At 41.0% G+C, this 20,344-nt stretch overlaps 2 protein-coding genes across 4 annotated transcripts in view; one reads left to right on the plus strand and one right to left on the minus strand.

The window, feature by feature from the left end:
- Positions 1-1,850: 1,850 nt before the first annotated feature.
- LOC105207770 overlaps positions 1,851-20,344 on the plus strand; it is a 34,614-nt gene continuing 16,120 nt past the window's right edge. The window contains exon 1 of the mRNA XM_011177411.3: positions 1,851-4,489. Within this exon, the coding sequence (XP_011175713.1) occupies positions 4,369-4,489 (121 nt within the window). The 5' untranslated portion in view covers positions 1,851-4,368. The remainder of the gene's footprint in view (positions 4,490-20,344) is intronic.
- LOC105207769 (dedicator of cytokinesis protein 7) overlaps positions 5,510-20,344 on the minus strand; it is a 109,281-nt gene continuing 94,446 nt past the window's right edge. For all 3 annotated transcript variants that reach the window (XR_005576301.1, XR_005576300.1, XR_005576299.1), the window contains one exon: positions 5,510-7,043. The gene's annotated coding sequence lies outside the window, so the exon portion shown is untranslated. The remainder of the gene's footprint in view (positions 7,044-20,344) is intronic.

Raw genomic sequence — 20,344 nt, forward strand, 5'->3', positions numbered from 1 at the left:
TTAATCTTAATAAAGAAATCGGTCTTTCCAAGTCGAAATTTTGACAGTACTTTTATATCTTTAAGGATAATTCGCCCATTTAGATATATAAATATAGATATTTACATTTATAAGCTACACGGTATCAAATTATAATTAATTGTATATTCAAAAATCATTGATTCAAAATTTTAAAAAATTTTTAAATTATATTCTTGCTTAGGCGCATATGAAGCAATTATAATCTTAAATTTCAACAAAATATTATACTTTTATTTCTATATTACAATATAATGATGATAATATTATAATTATTCATTATTATAATGATTTAAAGAGCACAATATTATTTTGATAATAATAGTATTAAAACATTTCAAATTTTAGTTTGAAGATATTATTTTCTATCCGATAATTTTTCAATTTATAAAAATTATTATTGGATAATGTAGAATATTTATTTTATAAAATTATCAAAAACTTTTCCACAGATAAACGAATTATGTATAACGCTGTTTCATTTTAATATATTTAACATTTCAAAAATAAAAATACTCTCAAAACAAGTTCTTTTTTTCTGTGTAGGGAAAATTTTGATATTGCATTTAACTGCATTTTTTAAAAAACTTTTAATTCTCTATAGGTGCTATCTTGTTGGTGCTATGTACACAACAAATTTTCATGCTATTTTAATATTTATCTTTAAATGTTGCACAGCTAGCAAAAATCTACTATATTTATTAATTTCTCTTTGAAACTATTAATTCCAGAAATAATACTGTACTTGACTCCTATTTTTTTTTAACTTTTAATTCTGCAGATGTAATTAAAAGTAATACTTATCTCACTATCTTAGTTTCTACTACATTATAAAATTAAAGATTCAATCGAGTCAAAATTTTAACTTGGATTATTTCCTTTCTATTTCAATATTACTGCGATTTAATGCATATGCAATGCATACAATAATTAATCATTTCTCATTTATAATAAAGCTTTCGTAACATTTTTGAAAATATATGGATCATATTTTTGATAATACATGGAAAGATCAATTTTCTGCAGTATTTAAAAATTTAATTAGAGATATAAATAAAAAATAATTTTATGTTGCATTATGAAAATAATTATGTAGAACACTCTAATGATACCGCTGTAAAAAGTTTTGATATTCTCTAGTTTCAACGTCCAATATAATCTTTTTAATGATTCAACATAATTATTTTCGTTATTTTCATAATTTGTGTCTAGTATTAATAACTGTCGTTCTTTAACGATTATTAGATATAAATCAGTGTATGAAGAGCTTAATTACGCTCAATCAAAAAGCTGTGGGAAATGAGTTTTAAATTAGTTGAGCGTGAAGTCTAAAAACAAAGAGAGGAGGAGCAGCAGTTTCGTAAATCCGCGTAGCCTCGTAAATCCATCGTTTCGTTCTGACAGATTCTACATCCCTCTGACACGCCATACGCGGCCAAAGGGTTAAGCTTGTTTCAACGAACGAGATAGGGAGATAGCACGTTCGATGTGACAAGCCGATTTGCTACGTCGACAAAGGAGAGTCAAGTCGAAGAAAGTTACTAAAAGGATCCAGCGGCGCGTTCTCGGTACAGGCGGGCGAGGGTCCGGAGATGGGTCGCCCTCCGGTCGAGTTTATTACCCGAATTAATTGGTTTATGGATCGCCCCACTCTAACGGCGGTAGCACCACGTGCGGTTACACGATGGTGGTAGTCAAGAGGGAGAAAACGATGGAAGACGGTCCCCGGTAAATGGGAGTGAGAGAAAACGATTTGAAAATGCAGTAAATGGAGGGATCATGCGTGAGACGAAAGGCCGAGGGAGAGAAGAGAGAGAGAGAGAGAGAGAGAGAGAGAGAGAGAGGAGGACTCGAAGGGGAAAGGAGAAAATAAGCAGAAGGAGGAGGGAGAGAAGGGGGATCATGATCCGGAGAGTGGTGGTGGAGCATGCGCGGGTGGGAGTGGCACCTTATTCGTCGTACCGCTCCCGCCAAGGGTTTCTGTCAACTACGAACTGCCGATGGTAAAGGTTCTCGGGTAACCTGTAACAACGAGCAACGGTGCTCGTTGCCGGCACGCGAATCCACGGTATCACGCATGTTCGCAGGAACTGACTTCCGCTCCTCTCGGAAACGTCGCGCGTCGCGCGGTGAGGAGTGTTGCGCTCGCTAAATGTTGTGACTCTAAAAGCGCGAAAGTTATTGCGCGAAAAAATGCGCGTTTGACAGGGTAACGCGCAAGGAGGATTGTCCGTCAAGCCGAGGGATTCGATCGCGATCGCCGACAAGGGGTGTGTTTAAGAGTGACAGTGCGCTCGCGTGAATACGTCTAGAGAAGTATCGGTGAAAAGGATACAGTGATCTCCGACTGACCTGAAGAACCCGAGGAATGTGTGACTCAGAACGATAATCGGGTGCGCGATGCAAGGAACCGCGCTCGCGACGGCAGGGGGAAGATAAAGAGGTGGACGATCGCGATCGCGGCACGTGGCCAGGCGAGCGAAAGTGTCACGTGGGTGCATCGCCGTCCGCGTTTGCCGCGCGTCGGGGACTCGCATCCGCGCTCGCGAGAATTTGCAAACGTCAGGGGGAATTTTCCCGGGATTGCGAAAAAGAGGTTACGGTGGAGGCAAAAAATCGCGAAGAATTCATTGAACCGCGAAATAAACGCAAACGAAAATTCACGCTCACTGATCTCTGGCTATAACCGTTCCCGCCGCGCGTTGGACAGAGACAAAGTTAAAAGAGGAGGATCCGGACGCGAGTGCGACCCGGCGGTCGGGGTGGCCGGATGAAATTTGCAGCGAGGCGTCTCGCGCCGCGAAAGAACCTCTCTCTTTGACATAACTAACGAGCAGCGCGGCTGCGGCGGTAATCAGCGACGAGGAGTCACCGGTGAACGAACCCGCACGTTTCCGTTTCGAGCACGCTCGCCCTCCAACTTCCGGAAGGAGGAAGAGGAGGGACCCGATGCGAGAAGCCCGGGCTTCTCGAGACGCATCGACATTCGCGTCGCGGCGCGTAATCATCCAGCCGTTAATTAACGAGGATCGAGGGAAAACGGAGGGAGCGTTAATGCGCGTGTTGCCAAGGAGGGTCGTTTCGCAACGCGAGAACGAGGGACGAGGGAGTTTCGTGAGGGAGTGATACCCGTTTGACGAGGAAATATACGTGTGTTCGGTAGAGCGGCGCGCACCTGGGCAGCAACGTTGGCTGCGCAACGAAAAAAAAAGAGAGAGGAAAGAAACGAAACGGAAGAGACGCCCGAGCCTTCGCGTAAAAAGTTCGTGAAAGCGGCCGCTGGGAGAAGAAGAGAAAGGGTGGAAGTTGCGAAAGAAGAAAAACATTTGCGGGACAACGTTTACGGCGGAAATAGCGCGCCCGCCGTCTAACAACTGGCGATAAAAGGAGGATCGTTAAGCCCGAGAAGACCTCCGCGGAATGACCGGAGTAAGCCGCGGTAATAGCGAAACTACTTTCGCGCGGATATACGGAGGCTGAGTGCGCTTATTGCCCTGGTGTGGCTTCCAAGGAAAAAACACGTGGCGTCGGCGGCGGCGGCGGCGGCGGCAACACGTCGAAAAACGCTTCTGCTCGCGCGGATCTCGGGCGAATCTCCTAAGCCGTTGGATAAGGGGCCCGACGGGATAATTCAATTTTGATTTCATTCGCAAGTGGTGGCGAGCAGCTTGCCTTCATCAACGTTATCGCTACCACCGGGTCGATCGACGCTCTCGCGAGCTTCCAAAGGAACAGATTGGTGGAGCAACATCGCGCGCGACGCGAAAGTAAATCACGACGGGAGAACGATTCGAGAGATTCCGCGCGTTCCATTAAATCCGAACGCAAGGTGGAATTTTTTTCACGCTAAACGGCGCGATCGGTATTCGGTCTCCCCTTAAAAAGCAGAAGCGAGGAATCTCCCTCTGCGAAAAAGCGAGAAAGGGATAAGCGTGGGAGAGACGTGCGGAGGGGAACGACGAGAACAAATCGGTGAACGCGCAGGAATTTCGCTGGCTCGGTCGAAATCAACATTCAAATGCGGGCGCTCGGCTGTTTCTAAGGTCGAGGAGAATCGAGAAATCGAGGAATATCGACGATCTTCTGCTCTTCAGAAGAGGAACACGTGGCGTCGTCGAGTCGACTGGTGGTCCTCTCACTCCCGAGCACGAGCACGAAGAAGGAGGAGCCGCGCGTTCGAGGCGTTCCGCCGCGGTGACGGTGGACCCGATTAAGCGGAAATTTCCCGGACGGTGCAAATTCTGCGGTGTAACTCTCATTCTTTTTCCCGACAAACGGTACAAACGGTCCACGATTATCCCCCCCCCCCCCTCCTCCCTGGCCCCGCCCCGCGCAAATGTCGAGTGAACGATGAAGTACCCGATGAGGCTGCAGGCGGGGAAGAAGAAGTGGTACTCCAGGTGCGGCGAGTGTCTGACTAAAATGCAGCTCGTACTACTGTCGGCGCTATTCTGCTCTTCTCTGACGACAGGTGAGGCAGCTTTAATCTCGCCATGGGGCGTCACACCTCTCCCCGCCCCTCGCGTCGCCCACCCCGTCGATGCATAATTTATCTTTCCTTTTTTTCTCCCTATTTTAAGGTTTGCCACGATTTACATACCGCCCTTTGATCAGCAGCGTACTTTTAATCCTTCCTGAGATTTTCTCAATTTTTTTAAGTATAAATCCGACTTTTGCAATGTCCCGAGATCTCACTTTTAATTTTAAATTATAACGCGGAGCTTCGAATAGTCGCGCGCGGAACAGCTTCCTTTTTAGATCCAATATCTCTCTAAATATGAATCAGTAGATAATCGTTGATTATTAATGAATAATTCTAATCATCAATCTCAAGTATGCTACTGATAATCAGTGATTATCTCAATTGAAAAAAATCAATGAATTTATTATATATTTATTAATAATTATTGTGTAATTATTAGTATCTATGAGTGTATTTATTAATGATCAATAAGACACTGATCAATAAGAACTTTTCAATGGTTACCACAGTAACTTTTGGGTTAAAATAATAACTGAGGTTTTATCAGTCTCAAGTATGACACTGATTATCAGTGATTATCCAGTAATTCAGATTTAGAGAGTAAACGAGGACATTCGTACGATCGGAAAGAGCGAGTAAGGTTTATTACGACGGCAGAGGTAATCTTTCGTAAATGTCATCGTGACGTTTATATCGGCGCGGAAAAGGAAGTATATCCGGCAGAGCCGCGCGCAATTAACATAATGAATAATTGTGTAGAGCGCGCCCGTGATACGTCATTCCACCGATAAGTGCTTAATAGGTAAATTAACGGTGACAAAGTGACGCAATTAATCCGGTAACTAGTTATTAAAGTCATCGCGGATACGCCACGCACACCCCATCGCTATTATGGCGGTAAACCTCGTTTTACCGTAGGCTGAAAAGAGATTGGGATCATAAATATTCAGCGACGTTTAAAGCGAACGCCCGGCGGGAAATTTTCACTTTGAACGATATACAATGATGTACATACATACGTACATACGTACATATATATTTCAGGAACGCATAAGCGGAAGACGAGCAATTTAACAAGAACTCTGTGTCGTTCCGCGTAACGGGACAAACTTAGCGTAATCCGCGTAATTCGCGCGCAAAAGCGCTCAGGCTCGTGAACACCGCAAATTCATGACTATTACACAATCCATCATCCAGCGATTGGAATTGTCGCAAATATATACCGCAGATTGCTTATCGGTAATTAAGTTGTATTAATAATATGCAGCGGACGATTGTTACGGACATTAACGGTTATTGCTTTGTGCTGGCCGCTCTGGCGCTATTCATAACGTAATGTGAAATGATTTTACGCTGGGCTATGAATTTTCGTTAAATCTACGCGCATCACGTTTCACGCAAAAGCCCGTGATTACAGTATGATAATTTTATACGCGATCTTTAATCGTAAATTACATGCCTCGCGGCGTCTCTCCTTTTTATCGGAGGATCTCATGTACTAAAGATACGATACTCGAGTCTCGAGATTATTTTACGGAGCAGAGATTTCTTTCGCTCTCTCTCTCTCTCTCTCTCCAAGAAAAATATGTCCAGCCGCGTACGAGGACGCGTATAAATTTCTCGAAACAAATATTTTTATTCCACGTTGCGGAAACAATCTCGCAATTTCAGTACGTCAGAGGCAAGACCGGCAATTTTTACGGCCGCGTGAAAATTTATTCAAATCGGTTACGTGCAAAACTCAGGGCGATCATGAGGTGTCATTTGTTTCCCCCCTAAAAACGCCGGCACGCCGTGCACGTATCCCCTGTGTCACCGAGGTCGTCGTCGTCGTCGTCGTCGTCGTCGTCGTCGACCGGCGTAAACGTAGTCGATCTGTGGAAATCCGATCTCGACAAGAAGTCGCAATTGAGACGATTCGTTCGCGACGATCGCCCACGTTCCGCGTTGACCGCGACTACCGTGATCAAACTCTTCCCTCGAGGTGAACGATCCGTCGTCGTCGTGTGAAACTCGATCGATCGACGGATATATATCAAACGCGATCGCACGTAGAGGAACCTGAATTTCTCCGCCTGCCTCGAACAAAGAAACGCGATCGTTTTCACGGAAGGTATGTACGACCGGACGGAAAAAAGGAAAGTGGTCGGGAAAGACGGAGGAAACGGAGGAAAGGAACAGAAAGAGAGAGAGAGAGATCCGGTGAAAGAAAGGCGTACGAATGTGAACGAATGCGACGCGGCGAGCAACGGAAGGAGATTATGCAAACGGCAGCCAATTCGATCGAAGTGCACTGCAAATAACCGCAGTTTTAACCCATTCGACTAAATGCACGAGAAAGACCGGCTGCCTGCTGCCGCCCATTAGAATATCGCGCTCAAACGTGTAATCTCAGACAGTCCGCAGTCGGTGTTTGTCGAGGAAGAGGACTTTAGGCCAGATTTCATTAAAATCTTACTATTGGTTGACTCACCATATGTCATTTGTGAAATTGCCTCCGCTGCCGGCCGCCAGGTTACAGTCCCTCGACGCAGGCCTTTGTCTGCGAACAAAAACTAGGATGTGTAGTATCATCTCTACTATGACACAAATGATGTTAAACTGTTGGGTCGAAACAAAAATTTGCAGCGTTTTTTACATATCCGAGTGTCTTACAACGCTCGTATGAGACATGTGGAGTATCTCAACGATGTCTCGTGTTGTGTGACGTGATTATTTTCAATTAGCGTAGTATTATTTTGGTCATCATTAATGACTGTAGGCCTGCCAGAATGTTGTCGGTCTTTCAAGATCAATCAAGATCAAAATAGCCACTTCTGAACTGAGCGAACCACTTAGGGACAGTGCTCTCAGCTACGGCACCGTTTCCGTAAATAGCATATATTATCTTGTTTTACTGTTTGTACAATGTTTTCTTCTTTCCAAAAATAAAAGAGCATCAAATAACGAAAATGCACCTCATTTTCTTTCATTTTCGCTTTTAATGTGAATATACTTAAAATTCATAAATCCACGTACAAATCGCAGAGAAAGACGCGTTGAAATGTTACTTTTCAGAACATGCATACTCGTATATGTCATACGTTTCAGCTACGCGTGAAACGAATTCACGTGTTAACATGACCAAATGTCATGTATTAAAAAACGCTACAAACTTTTGTTCCAATCCAATACATATAAAAAACGACAGTGTAATATTTATGAAATGTGTACAAGATATATACACTGAGAAAAAGAGTACTCGATATCTGTGAATATTAAAATAAATTCTTGGCACCCACAATAAGATTGTAAGAAAAACGGTAATTGGAAAGACTGCATTAAAAAGTTTCATTGACCTTGACTTTTGACCTCTTTACAGTTAATTGACTCGCATTTTGTCTCGGTGAAACTAAGATCCTTGGGTGTCTATTGACGAAAGCAAAGTTTGAAAAAGTTAAGCAGTTTCTCTTGTTAAGAAATCTTGTTAATGGACAGACAGACAGACAAACGAATAAACGGACAGCTTGACTAATACGATAAAATTATAAGATAACGTGCTGTATATGTTTAATAATTATGATTAAAAATTCCATTTCTATAGTTATTGTTTTAATATTAGTAATAATAACATACATGTATTACATTTAAAAAAAAATTGTTACAATTATTATAATTTAGATATAGTTGTCAGTAAAAATAATTATAAAATATATCTTTTTTAGAACCAATCATATTTATAGTAATTGTAATTTTTTTGTTAATGTAATACATTGTATATTATTATTACCCATATCAAAAGAGTAATACTCATACAAATGGAGCTCCTAATTATAATTACGTTAATATTCTTTAATTATTAGAATTGAAATATTCTTCTCTCGATGCATCATCGAATTGTTCGGAATATGAAGTCCGACCGGAATTGTTGAATTATTTTCTAGGTTTCTATTACGTTTTCCAGGAAAAACGAAATAATTCAGAACGGAATCTATTCCAAATAGATCCATAATAGATCCATACATACTTCCGATGAATGAATAATGAATGCAACTTAATAATAACTTACAACGTTCGATAATTGATCGATCAATCAAAACCTCGTCAATTTTATCGCGAATTAAAGCGTTACATAATCATTACATAATCAATCCAACAGTATTACATATATTTCTAAAAGCCGCCGCAACAAAGGTACGCTCACAAAGATGAAGTAATTAACAATTAATACGTTGATTGAAACTTATTATCGAACGAATTGACGAGCTGGTAACACGGCGCTATCCGTTGCACGGATAATAGGCAGCGAGCATGAAAAGGACAGTCACGCGAGATTACTGGTAATACCTGCTAACTGTAGCTACATTTGATTGTGATATCCACCTATTCGCAGTATTTTCAAGAGTGGCCGGCCGATAGCCTCATCTGGCTGCGCCTCTTTGGCGGTATTAGCGAGCGAGATTCGAGCTCATGCCCGCGGATTAGAGCACAAGTGACTCCCCACACGAGCGCTACCGGGAGAATTGCAAAAGTTGTTCCACCGTGTTGAACAGAACTGTAACGCGTACACAGTCCCGTAATATACACGAAACGCAGATTAAATATTAAAGAAAAACGGTGCACGGTAAAAAAATAAGTAGTTGAACAAAAATCTCGCACTTCACTTTAATTTGTGCGGTGCGAAAATTTCGTGTCGCGTTATTTGCAGCATTAATCGCCTTAAGATTAAAATACACCTGAGGCAGGATCTTACTAATATTTATTTTACATTTGTGTCACTTGGCTCGCCCGGAGAGAAGACCCCCTCTTAACTCTCAATACAAAATATATTTCGGCCAATTGGGAGTAAAATTTTGAGAATATATCGATTTCAAGTATGTTTGTTTAATACTCCGCGGGAAGGAGCAAATCGGCGAATCGGGGGCGAAACGTCGAGAGCTGATTCGCCAAGTTTTAATAAAATTGTGCCACAACAATGGAAGCCCCGGAGTAAAGGCAAACGGCTTCTTGTAGTTTCCCGCGAACAGATGAAGAGGAATGCAAACTGCTGTGTGCGTGCGTGACGCGAGTAGGATCGTTCTAGCGAAGCTAGCATCAAGGGAATTAATTCGCTCTTATCGCCATGCTACGATCGGTCGCTACGAGGGGTTTGCCGTATTCCACTCGAATTATTATCATGCTTAATAACATTCCGTGCACGGCGTACGTACGCAAGTGCACAAATATTGCAGGCTCCGCGCGCTGCGCCGGAGAGAGGGACAGACAGAGCGACTCGCGTCAGCTTGCGTTCCACATAATAAAGTCGAGAGAGAGAGAGAGAGAGAGAGAGAGAGAGAGAGAGTACAACCTTTTGCATTTTATAGTTACATTCACGAAGCACGCTTTTTACAATCACGAGAGAACGCCGGACGGTCCCGCGTCCGTATCCGACGGATTCGAATTAGATCGTAATTGATTATAAAGGGAAATGTTATAAATGCGCATATCAAATAGGTCGCAGGGGAGTAATCTCTTCATCAATAAAATATACTCTAAAAATATAAAAGTAAAACTTGACTCGTTTTGTAATGCACAGTTGTCTGACTCGAGGAAAAAAAGCGCCGAACGCGAAAAACTCAATATTTCAGGAGAGCGTCCGTTCCATTCACTTCTTCGCGATTTACAGGCGCACATATGCATACTCACACATGCACGCGTGTTATTTTAGACAGTGTCTTCCTCGCATCTTCCTTTTTTCCCCCGGGGAGGTCAACGAATTATCGATCTTCGGAAAATTAATAATCCACCCCGTGCTGCACACACAGATGAGTCGACGCCCAAAAACTTTTCCCCCTTTGTAGGTATCGTCCGTAAAATAATGTACTTCTCGAATAATTTCCGTTAATGGCGGCTTTTGTAAGTACGCGAGATTAATGATCTCGCAAGATGGCCTTTCGAAGGCGCGGGAAGGGATAATAACAGCTTGGTAATGTGGGGCGCGTATAATGTGGGTCACTCCCGCGTGCGCGCCGAGTCGGTCGGACCCTCCGTGCTCCGTGTGTAGCCGAGGCGCGTTTGGGAAGCGGAATGCACCGAGCCCATCACGTCGAAGTGCATCATTTTCATACGTAAACACGCAAGGGGTAAAGAGACGAGAAGGGAGAATGGCGTGCATCGGCAATAAGACAGATGGCTTCTCCGCGCTCCAGCCCAAAGTACCTGCCGGGACCCGTTCAATCCCACAGGACGATGATTCCGGGCTGCTCCTAAGATAATCCCCTTCCCTCCTCCTTTCTTCCCTTCTGGTACGGCGAACGGCAAATCCAATCTCGCGCCGGCGATTAATTCGAAAGAGCCGCCGCCGCCGTCGAAGACTTAAACGGTCCCGGGAAACTCCCGAAACTCGCTTAAAATACCCGCTCGCACATCGAGACGACAACTTAACACGTTAACTTGCTACTGTACGATTGAGAAACTTTTTTATATCAGCGCTGATTTTAGTATGCTACTTCATTTTTTTCTTCAAACATCTCTTTATCATATTTTATTCTTGTTATATATTTTGTTATTCTTCGGTATATTTATTATTTTTATATTTATTAATTATTTTTTATTACGTTTATTCATCAAAACTCACAAGAAAATAATTTTCTCTTTCAAAAATTGAATCGATGAACACGTCCGTCTATTACGTAAGTCGAATTCGTCTTCAATCAAAGTTACACTGAGATAAAAAAATATCTTGAAAAAAGTTTACTTTAGACAAAAAAAATTATTTACACAGTGGGACCCAATATCTTATTTACTTGCAGTCAAGTTAAAAAATTTCTTAATTGAAGTACTTGAGTACTTATATAAATAAATAAAGAAATAATTTAAAATCAAGCATTTTTTCTTTCAGATCTAGAAGAAATTTTTTAATTTGTAAAAAAATAATTTAATTAAGTTTAATAACACAATTAACTTATTTGTAAAATCATTTAAATGTTAAAATGTAAAAGTTCAAAATTATAAACTGTAGATAATATGTATATCTACTTAAAAATAAATATTTTTACTTAAACAGAACAAACAAATGTTTCCATCAAAATATATTCTTTTCGTTACAAAATATTTTTTCTCAGTGTAAAATCGTCAGGACAATCGGTTGTCGCGCGATGTGGAGAATCTTCAACAGTGTGTAATTCGCCGTACCTCGACCGTATAATTGTCGTACTCTGGCAATTATATATGAGTCATACACCTGCGTCACCTTGGGAGACATGTGACATTATATGTATGTGTACGTCATTAAAGTCTTACTGTTTGTTTGACCCGCGCACCGCGTTTACTCGTACTTGCCATATCATGTGTCTAACGGATATCATATGTCGTAAATTCAGAGGAAAAAAAAAAACAGGCGTCAATCGTGCACGCGGATCTCGCTCGCGGTGAAAGCGGTTTTTAAACGGCGTCGCGTACAACCGTTAGTTTCGAAGTAAACGAGTCGCGCTCGGTCGGAATTGACAATGCGGAGCGACTCGATTCAATCGACACGCACAATAGCGTACTTTCTCTCTGTCTCGTGCCTTCCCCTCGCGCGTCTCTCCCTCTTCCAATCCCGTAGTCGTACCTATCTCTCCGTGTGATGTGCACCCGATCGAAAATATGGGGCATTAACTTCGCGAACGTCGGAATATCTGACCACTCGACAATGGCTGCAATTAACAATGGCACCCATAATACCTGTGCGCAAACCGATACTCACGATTATTATCGTTATTGTACGTACACGTCGTTATTGTACGTACACGCACGCACGCACGCGCGCACGCGCGCGCGCGCGCACGCACACACGCACGCAAGCACTCACGCATGCACGCACGTCGCGTGTGGCTAATAACGCCGTGGGACCGTGACGGACAAGCGCACGTATTAATTTCATATTTGTTTCCGCACTTAATTATCGTAATCGGCCGTGTCGCCGTGAACGGCCTATCGATCATCGTTCTCTCACACCGCTCGCGTCCCATCGGGCTAAGCGCACGACGACACCACGGCGTTTCGTGAGTTGCAGCAATTGCAGTAATCGAGACGAGTGCACTTTGCGTTACGTCGCTCTCGCGTCCCCTCGAACTCCGTGTCCTCTCGCAAATCAATTCTGAATAAAACGAAAAGAGGACGCGTAATACAAACTTAAGTAATAAACTCATAGAAACTCGCTCGAGATAGTTTAACTCGGAGTCACAGTGATAATAAGTTCTTAATGATAAAATTATAACTCACAGAAAAAAACAACGTTCATGAGTTTTGAGAATATCTTTTTTAATTATTTTTTAAGAATATATTATGAATATGAAATTAAATAGATATGATTTGCTTACAAAAAATTTTGATTTATTAAAAAATATATATTCTCGTTATTCGATAATAATTTTTATGAATTGAGAGGAAAAGACGTAGGAAATGATAATATCTTTAAATCAAAAATTAAAAATTTTTTATATAATTATCAAATTATATTGCGCTTTTTAAACAACTAATATTAAAATAAAAAAATATAACACTTTGCTGGGATGGTATATTTTCATTAACGTTATAAAATAATTCATAAAAACATAAATTTAACAGCACAAAAATTCACTTTATTTATATGTAGTTTTTTAAATTTAATATCATCTTAAAATCAATTTATTTCTTATAAGCTATTATGTTAATGAACATATGCCATCCCATTAAAAAAATATTAATAATTTCAAAATGTCGTAAAATATTAAATATAAAAGAGAGAATTCTGCCTATTATAATATTTATCCCTTCAAACCGAACAACTTTTTTTCTATAATATTTTTCGTATCATCGAAAGCACAGAGATAGTCTCTAAATGATTAAATTATCCATGGAAACATTCTGTATATCAAATCCTTTAAAAAAAGATTCTATATTCTTGCTTGTACATAAAACAATGATTGCTAAATAGAATATATTGGTTTTCAATTTAACTAATTTTTCTCTGCGTATATATTAACGAAATGAATTATGTCATGAAACAGATTGTAAAGTAATACATCACGTCGTTCGTCTCTGTCTTGTTGATGTAATGGAAGCGCGAGCTCTACGCGTCAACACAGAATCCCCACAAGATTCTAACGGATGATTTCCTGAAAGCGATCTCACATATTATTGCCCAGGCGTAACGAAACACTCGAAGCTCGATCCGCGGATGTGGAGAGGCCGTCGACACGTTAATGAAGCTCCACGCTCCGTGTCATAATCGCGTGCCTGTGTGACGTTAATCGAGTGGCTTTCTCGAGCATAATCGAGACAGAACAATAAGTGCGAGGGGGGTAAAAATCGGGACCGAGGAGACGACGGATCCTCTCTTTCACTCTCTCTCTCTCTCTCTCTCTCTCTCTCTCTCTCTCTCTCTCTCTGCGGCAGCGGTGCGACGCGTAATTGACAAAGCATGCGGGTGGGAAAGAGAGGTAATGGAGAAACTCCATTTTGGTCTGTACATTCGATCGCCATTGTCCACGTCCACAAAACTGGGATTTTCCATGACCGCGGACGGAGAGCGAGAGCGAGAGAAGATCGCATTTATTATTCGGCCGCGTGCTCGACGTCGCTCGCAGAAACAATAGGAAAATGAGAGCGACGATGCGGGCCCGGCACGTTGGAGCACCACTTTCGGCTGTCGATCTCGCGTTCGCTTAAAAGCCCCCTCTCCGTCCGATCGGGCATGCATACTGCCGTGTGCCATAGCCACTGCATTTCGGCATATCCGCGCGAGCGTCGATATAATCGACGGGGAAAAACAATCCCCCGTCACGTGGCGTGTCTCGTGGCGTGCTCAAGTCCGCCGAGTAGCGAATGCAACGTGATGGCAGACTTTTTTGACTTTTGTGACGTTTTATCTTAATCTAGTATTTTAAAGAATACAACTTATCACTTAATATACACCATTATTTTTCAGACTCGCTAGATACTATGACTTGTTCGTGCTCGTCGTTAATTGTTGTCAGTTTTACAAGTATAAAAAAATTATCAAATGACTCTTACATATACTTGTACTTTAATATCTCTAGGTATCTCTCTTTACATTGATATGTAAATGTATTTATTTATTTTTTATTTTATTTTTTCATTCATTTATATAACTTAGTTTTTAAGAAATTGTATGTACATAAATGTTATAGCTACAATTGTGTTGTAATTACACTGAAAATAAATTAAAATATTTAATTCAATACGTTCGATTAATCATTGGATTGATTCAATAATTATTTAGTTGCAAAAAAAAGATTTATGTCAACCATTAAAATCTTTTAATTAAGAATTGAGTTATTTAGTAACCGAAAAATAACGTTTTTTATAATATGCAAATGGATATAAATTGCAGGTACATTGCATTTACATTTTAAAGAATGCATTTTATTATTGATGTGTTACAAAAATTTTTAACTAATTAGAAGAAACGTTTGTGGAAAAAATAATTTTTTTAATTTAAAAAATTAGAATAAAAATTCCAATACTTTTTATTAGTTCGTGCATTTTTGCAATAAAAACGAAATTTAATTGAAAATAAGGCAAAAATAAAAATTTCGTAATGCAGAAAACCATTAGGCAACCACTCTGCACAAGACGGGTCATTCGTGTCTCAGGATGAATTTTCAAGACGTCTTATTTGTGAAGAACGTGCACGAACTGAGGCTGGCAACGCACGATTTGGCATCTAGGCCTATCTCTTAGATGCCAAACTTTTTTAGGTAGGGGAAACAATAAAGATTGTTGTTTACACAAATGTTCTAAAATGCATAGAACATAAATATCCCAAGGTGTGCATTAAGTGTTATTGTCGATTTGCGTTTTAAAGTAATCTTTTGTATCTGAGATACATAAATAAGTATTTTATAAACACTGGAAAAAAATTTGGTTGCACAAATTGAAAATTTGATAGGTTTAATCAGTATGTCTGTTAGAAAATGGATGAAATTCTAAAAATTATTGTACCAGATCAGGATGATTAAATCTTTTCCATTAAATCTAGCAGACTTTTTAAAATAATACTAAATTTATATTTCAAATAATATTAAATGTATATTTAAGTAGGTCAGCGTAACTTTTTAATGGCGAAACGTCTATCAAATATAACTTAAACATTTGATAGATTTTTTGGATTTAATCGGAAAGTGTCTACCATTTTTATAAGTTTATCAAACGCTTTAATTGTAAAATATCGACTATAAAAGTCGATATTTAAATTTCATAATAATTCAAAATTTTGTTTGATCTTAAAAAGCTAACAAAATTCTACATCTCGTTGGTATAATCAAAACATTCTTCTCAGTGAAATAATTTTGCTCAGCTATCTGATTTCGTTTGTTATCAATCTAATCATAACAATAAGTTCTAACGTATCGAATTCATCATTGAACAAACATTTCGCTTGGTTTGTTTGTTACAGAACTTTATCTTGATTTAGTATCTTGATACTAAAAACCAAAACGGTTTCGATATCCAGAATCGATGCCATCGGTTTTTGGCTTCAATTCTTTAAAATTTTGGGACCACACAGAGATTCCGAAGTCATACACGTCGCTGACTCTTTCTATTTCACCGAGTCGAAAAGTGTTTGATCCCCGCGAATCGGCAAATGTCATACACGTATCGCGTCGCATCCGATCTCATGCGTGAGATAAAAAAGCGCGCAGCTTTTTCTCACCATTTTGCGGACGCCCGGGTTCACGATTCACGTACGTAATTTAACCGGGCGTCACTAATGCGATTTGGTGCCCGGTCGATGATTGATTATTAAATTAATAATCGAATTACTAGCGTGCCCGCGGGCGTACAAACGAACACATATATGTGTACACGCACGCAAAACATATATGTGCACGCGAGCACATCTATGCATTACGTTTCGAGTGCGCGTTGCGGTCGACGGCCGACGAGAGCTTTCGCTCAAACGCGCTCGCGATACGCGAGAAACACGCGTTTGCGGATTTCTACGCGTTGCTTGCAGCACGCGCGCGCACGTGTGTATGGCACACAGAGCGAGAAGCATTTGACCCGGATCGGAGCCGTTAACGATGCTTTTCGAAAGCCCCCCGCGACGAAAACGTCCGTGTAGGACAGCACTCGGTGTCCGATAGAGAAAGCTCTCTCCCCCCCCCCCTTTCTCTCTCTCTCTCTCTGTCTTTCACCACGATCGAATATCAAATGCGAATGTGCGACGGTCGACGTTGCACCGTCGCCGTCGTCGTCGTCGTCGTCGTCGTCATCCTTGTTGAAACGCGTCAGTTATACAAAAGGGAGAAAAGGAAAACGGAAGAGAAGATTAGCCGACCAAGAAGGGGCTCGGTAAGCCGCATTTCCGCCGCAATAAAATTATAATTGTGACCCAGCACGTAACAAGAGGGGGAAGGGGGAGGGGGTTAAAGCCCCCGCTTACCTCGTTATTATCTGCTATAGTAAACACAGTGCAGACTATCGAGTCCCGAGGTAACTCTCGCATGCGCGCGTTTGTAACGCTCTTTCTCTCTTGTCTGACGGATTGCGTCCCACGCAATTAGAGAGAACACACATGCGATATGCGAAGAATTAAAGGGGAAAAAGTAGGAAAACGTGTAGGAAACCTTCTGAGTGCGAGAAACGTAATAAAAGGTACGCAGGTAGAGAAAGAGAGAGCAAATATTATATCGCGGTGGATGGAATCTCCGCGCGCCGCGCCAGCCGCGGCCGCACGAAACGAATTGTGGAACAATCGCGGTGGAGTTACCTCTCGCTGTGAATTTGAGTGGTTATGCGGTACGGCCAGCGAGCCCTGGGCTCTCTCTCCCTCTCCTCTCTCTCTCTCTCTCTCTTTTTCTCTCTCTCCTCCTGGCATCCGAGAGACAACGGGCGAATGTCACAAGCGCGCTAATTGTGTATACCCGTCCGTCCCGATGGGACTTTATTATCGTGCCGATGTCGAGCACCGTCGCCGCGGAAGGGGAAAAGGGCTGGCGGGACAAAAGGCCGCGATGGGAGGTGCAATTAAAAATCACGGCCAGCCGCGAGAACCGCTCGCGAGAGAGCCGAGATAAGCGCAATTGACGTGCGTATGTGTTGCGGGAAACCTACCTACGATAGCGCCAAGATTATCGCCCTTCGCTATCTCATTACCGGCTCCAAAAAATGACGTCTGTCTTCACTGTTAAATTCGCAGTGTCGAATTATACTCGTTATTTAATCATTTCTACGTCGCCACTGCTCCTATTCAATATTATCTTATTTCTTAATACGACTAAAACAATTAAACAATTTAACTCGAGAAACCAATATTATTTTAATTCAAATTTAATTTATAATTCATTAAGTGGATATTTAATATGAATGTTAGTTATTTGGAAAGCACAGAATTACAGAATTTGATTAGATTATAAATTAGTAATTGCTTTTAACTATATGTTTTATACTAAAATAATATATTTCCACGTACATGAAAATTAAAAATAACAAAATGTTATTTGACTCATAAAATTGATTTAAATATTTAATTGCCATTATATACGGCGACTATGCCCTTTTGCGTAGGGAAATAAATTGTGCACGTTAATGAAAATAGTTATAAAAATATAGAAATACTTAAGGTAACACGAAAGCAAAAAATTGCAAAAAAATAATTTCAATTAATTTCAATTAATTAAGCTTTATATAAACTACTTCCGATAGATTTTAGACTTAATCTTTCCTGATACAGCGTTGTTTTATTGCGAGAGCGTGATCCGCATATTTCAATGCAAAGAAAAAGATAGTGTGAGAAACGTAAAGTAAATAATTACCTGAGATGCGTATTAAAATAAAACGCAACAAAGGAATTAAAATGTAACAAGTATGTAGGCGGGTATTCGTGCGATCGCTTCTTATTAGCCATGCAGATTAGCGAGTTTACAGCTTTGTTGTGACAATAAACAAATTGCACGAAAGTTGGTGTAACGAACGAAAGCGGCGCGGCGACGCGACGACGACGGCTCTGTTTCCGCGCCCACCTAAAGTTTGACATGCATTCTCGCGACATTGCGAATAGTCATATTTCGAGAACACCGAGCTCGTCCAATTGAGATCCGTGCGAGCGCACAGCATTAATTAGGGGGGAGAGGCTCAAAAGGGCCCGGTGCGCACGTTACCCTCTCTCCTTTCGCCGCAACCACGATTGCTATCATCGGCAATCTCGTTATATGAAACTAGGCAACAGCGGATACGGTTATTCCTCTATTGTCGTGATTACTACCCTCCGCCCACATTGTCATTCCGCAGTCTGATGCGCCGCAATTGTGCGCCCCTCCGGGATCCGCCATCCAGAGCGGCGCGCCGCTCCAAGTACGACGACGCGAGGCGATTTCAAAAGGACCGTATTAAATGTGAGAAAAATCATCTCGAGTGGGACCTGCAAATCGAATTCCAAACCACGCTCAAGTTTCTCGTAACAAACTTCTTTGTTTTAAAAGAAGCTGTCTCTCTGCCTCTCCGCCGCGCCGAGTCTACCTTAGCGAAGAAATTGCAAGCTATTTTCACGATCGGATACTCAACTGTCGCTGTTATTGCGCTATCACGAGGCACTTCCGTTTAACAAGAAGTAAATCCTTTAATAAGAAAACAATCGCAAACAATACCAAGTTTGCGACGTTACCATTTTATTCGGACGGTAAATTGAACGTGGAGCTGTACTACGCTCTTCTTAATCAAATACGCAGAACAAACGCGGGCGAGATAGTCGTCATTTGAAATGTCTTTGAAGAAAGATGGGCGCGCAAGGGAGGAGCACGGATTACAGGAGTCGTCGTGTGGGACCACGACCGAAAGATTAATTAGACAGATTTAATTACGTTTCCTTTTGCTACAACTTACTTTACTACAGTTTCATTACCGTAAATTTGCTTTACCTCTGTCCCCCGTTTGCTGTTTACTTTGCGCGGTAGTAGACAACACAATACCGGTGCATAATGCCGTATTGCGTTTCTTGCTCAAACGCCGTACTTGCGTCTGCAGCGCAGCTGCAAGAGGAGAAATTTGCGAGGACGGTGATCATTGAGCTACCATCGCTCGCACAACAGACGAAACAGGGAGGACGTCCAAGTTTGCTCTCTTTCCCCTCCCCCATTCCCCCCTCCCCGAGTCCCTCCCGCCTATCTCGCCTTATCATTTATGCAAGTTGATTCGCCGTTTGCTCGGGCATCAATTTTTATTCAACTTTTCGAACTGGCGACGTTGCGTCCATAACGTTCTATTCAAAGTACATTACATTGGAACGTTAAAGTTAATGCGAGAAACTAGGTTGTTAAACGGGACCAAGAGAACTTCAAATCCAGCAATATTTAACCTACTCGCTTTGAAAGTACACTACCGCTTAAAAGTATTATTTGCCCGCTTTATCTTTCTTGATTAAATGATGAGAAAATGTTGAAGAAGAGTGGATTTCAATCTTCTTTCTTGATCTTCTAGATTAGGGTTGGGTTTAATAATAACCTCGGTGACTCAAAACTTTATTCTATATACATAAAGAGAATATAATAGAATTAGAATGAAATTTAAGAATATGTGTAAAAGAGATGCAAATAAAAATCAGAGTAAACAAATATTTTTAAGCGTTAATATAATTATTATGTTATATTATAATAGATAGAGGAAAAGGTAGTATTGTAGTCATAACAACAAAATTAATACGAGTGGCCATTGCATCTTTATAATACCATCTTTTCTTCTATATGAATCAAATTTTCCAAATGCATTCAAGTACACGCCTAAATTATAATGCGCGTAAAACAAAAATTATATCGTGCCTCGATACTTTAGCCAAGAAAAAATCTCGATCCTAAATTAATAAAAAAAAGTATTACAGATTAATATTATAGAGGGACATAG

The sequence above is a fragment of the Solenopsis invicta genome, chromosome 14 (genome assembly GCF_016802725.1).
Source record: "Solenopsis invicta isolate M01_SB chromosome 14, UNIL_Sinv_3.0, whole genome shotgun sequence".
NCBI lineage: Eukaryota > Metazoa > Arthropoda > Insecta > Hymenoptera > Formicidae > Solenopsis > Solenopsis invicta.